This window comes from Phytophthora parasitica (genome assembly GCF_000247585.1).
Source record: "Phytophthora parasitica INRA-310 unplaced genomic scaffold supercont2.12, whole genome shotgun sequence".
In the NCBI taxonomy this organism is placed as follows: Eukaryota; Oomycota; class Peronosporomycetes; order Peronosporales; family Peronosporaceae; genus Phytophthora; species Phytophthora nicotianae.
The window spans coordinates 3961-5405 of NW_008648998.1; the positions used below are offsets into that span (position 1 = coordinate 3961).

The following is a 1445-nucleotide window of genomic DNA, read 5'->3' on the forward strand; positions in this document are numbered from 1 at the left end:
TGATCGGTCTCCTATTTATTAGTGACCATGAAAACGATCATTCCCCAAAATTCATCGGACTTAGGGATCACTATTTGGTATAGCGTTGGACACAATGTCTGCTATTTTCTGAAAAACCTACTTTGTTTTCTGTGTGAACGCGTGTCACCGACAGCAAAGCGCAATTTGCACAGAAGACAGCAGACAAGTGTCCGACAGCAATGGCGGACTGTGATTGGGGAAAACTGAAAGAGAACATCCGTGGCATTCGCGAGAATACCATCAGTGCGCTTTCGCACCACCTACCAGAACTCGCACTGCCGCTTCCTTGCCTGGGTGGTCCAGAATAAGTCAGAACTCGTGTCGGCACCGTTTGCTGAGAGGCTTGGCGATACGTCCGACTGCTCCCTCCACCAACTGCGATCTCGCGTAAAAGAGAAGTTGTGTCCCCAAAGTAGCATCATTCCTCTCGAATTTGAGACTCTTACTGCTGAAGACTTTGTTACCTGGCTCGTGACACTGACACGGAAGGACGGATCGGGGCTGAGCTATTCTGCTCTGAACGCACATAGAGCAAGTTTGTTCAATTTGTATCGTGACTACGGCTGCACGATGTCCAAGGCATTAGAGTCGGAGCTGACTACGTATTTCAAGGGTCTGAAGCACACACTAGCCAAGGAAGCATCAAATGGAACGGGCAGAATCAAGACTGGCAAGGATCCTCTTATGTTCGATCTGTACATTTTTCTCTGTAAGAAGATGCTTCTACTACCTGGGAAGGACATGGCATTCTCGCATGCGTACATGGTTATCGCGTGGAATTTAATGTGCCGGTCATCTAATGCATTTGGAATCCGCCACTCACATATGGAGTGGAGAGGTGATGCGTTGCAAATTTACTTTGCCCATATGAAGAATGATCAAGGCGGAGAGCGCCCGCGTGACACTCGGCATATTTATGCCAACCCCCTGGAGCCTTCCATTTGCCCCATTGTTGCGTTGGGTTTATATTGGGCGACTACTGTGTTTGATGATAGACATCTTCTCTTCCATGGAAGCAATCAGTACGAGAGGTTCAGAAAATCACTGTTGCGTTTACTAACTCAGGAGGATGTTGCTGCTGAGTTAAAGCGCCAAGGCCTCGATCCAACAGAGCTTGGGACCCATTCAATGAGGAAGGGATCGGCCACATTCTGCTCATCTGGTTCTACGGCAGTTCATTTGAGATCAGGGTGGTCGCTCGGAGGTGTCCAGAACACTTTTCTACGCTACGAAGCAGCCGGCGACATGCACGTCGGGCGCACTGTTGCCGGACTGCCAACTGAAAGTTCTCAGTTTTCAATTTTACCACCTCATTTTGTGGAGAACGACCCAAGTGTCAAGAGAGGTGTTCGACTAATGTTTCCTGGCCTTCCTGAAAGACTTGAATTTATCGCCGAATACTGTTTGGCATCGCTGACCTACCA

General features: G+C 48.7%; 2 protein-coding genes across 2 annotated transcripts; both read left to right on the top strand.

Annotated features, from left to right (window-relative positions):
* Positions 1-200: 200 nt before the first annotated feature.
* Positions 201-329, top strand: PPTG_22108 (hypothetical protein; the record flags this gene model as incomplete). Its single annotated transcript, XM_008902002.1, has 1 exon — positions 201-329. One exon carries the CDS (start codon positions 201-203, stop codon positions 327-329), a length of 129 nt encoding a protein of 42 aa, XP_008900250.1.
* A 262-nt stretch (positions 330-591) lies between these two features.
* PPTG_07434 (hypothetical protein) lies at positions 592-1153 on the top strand (the record flags this gene model as incomplete). Its single annotated transcript, XM_008901717.1, has 2 exons — positions 592-1043; positions 1111-1153. The coding sequence occupies 2 exons, from the start codon at positions 592-594 to the stop codon at positions 1151-1153; spliced, it is 495 nt and encodes a 164-aa protein (XP_008899965.1).
* Between the last annotated feature and the right edge of the window lie 292 nt (positions 1154-1445).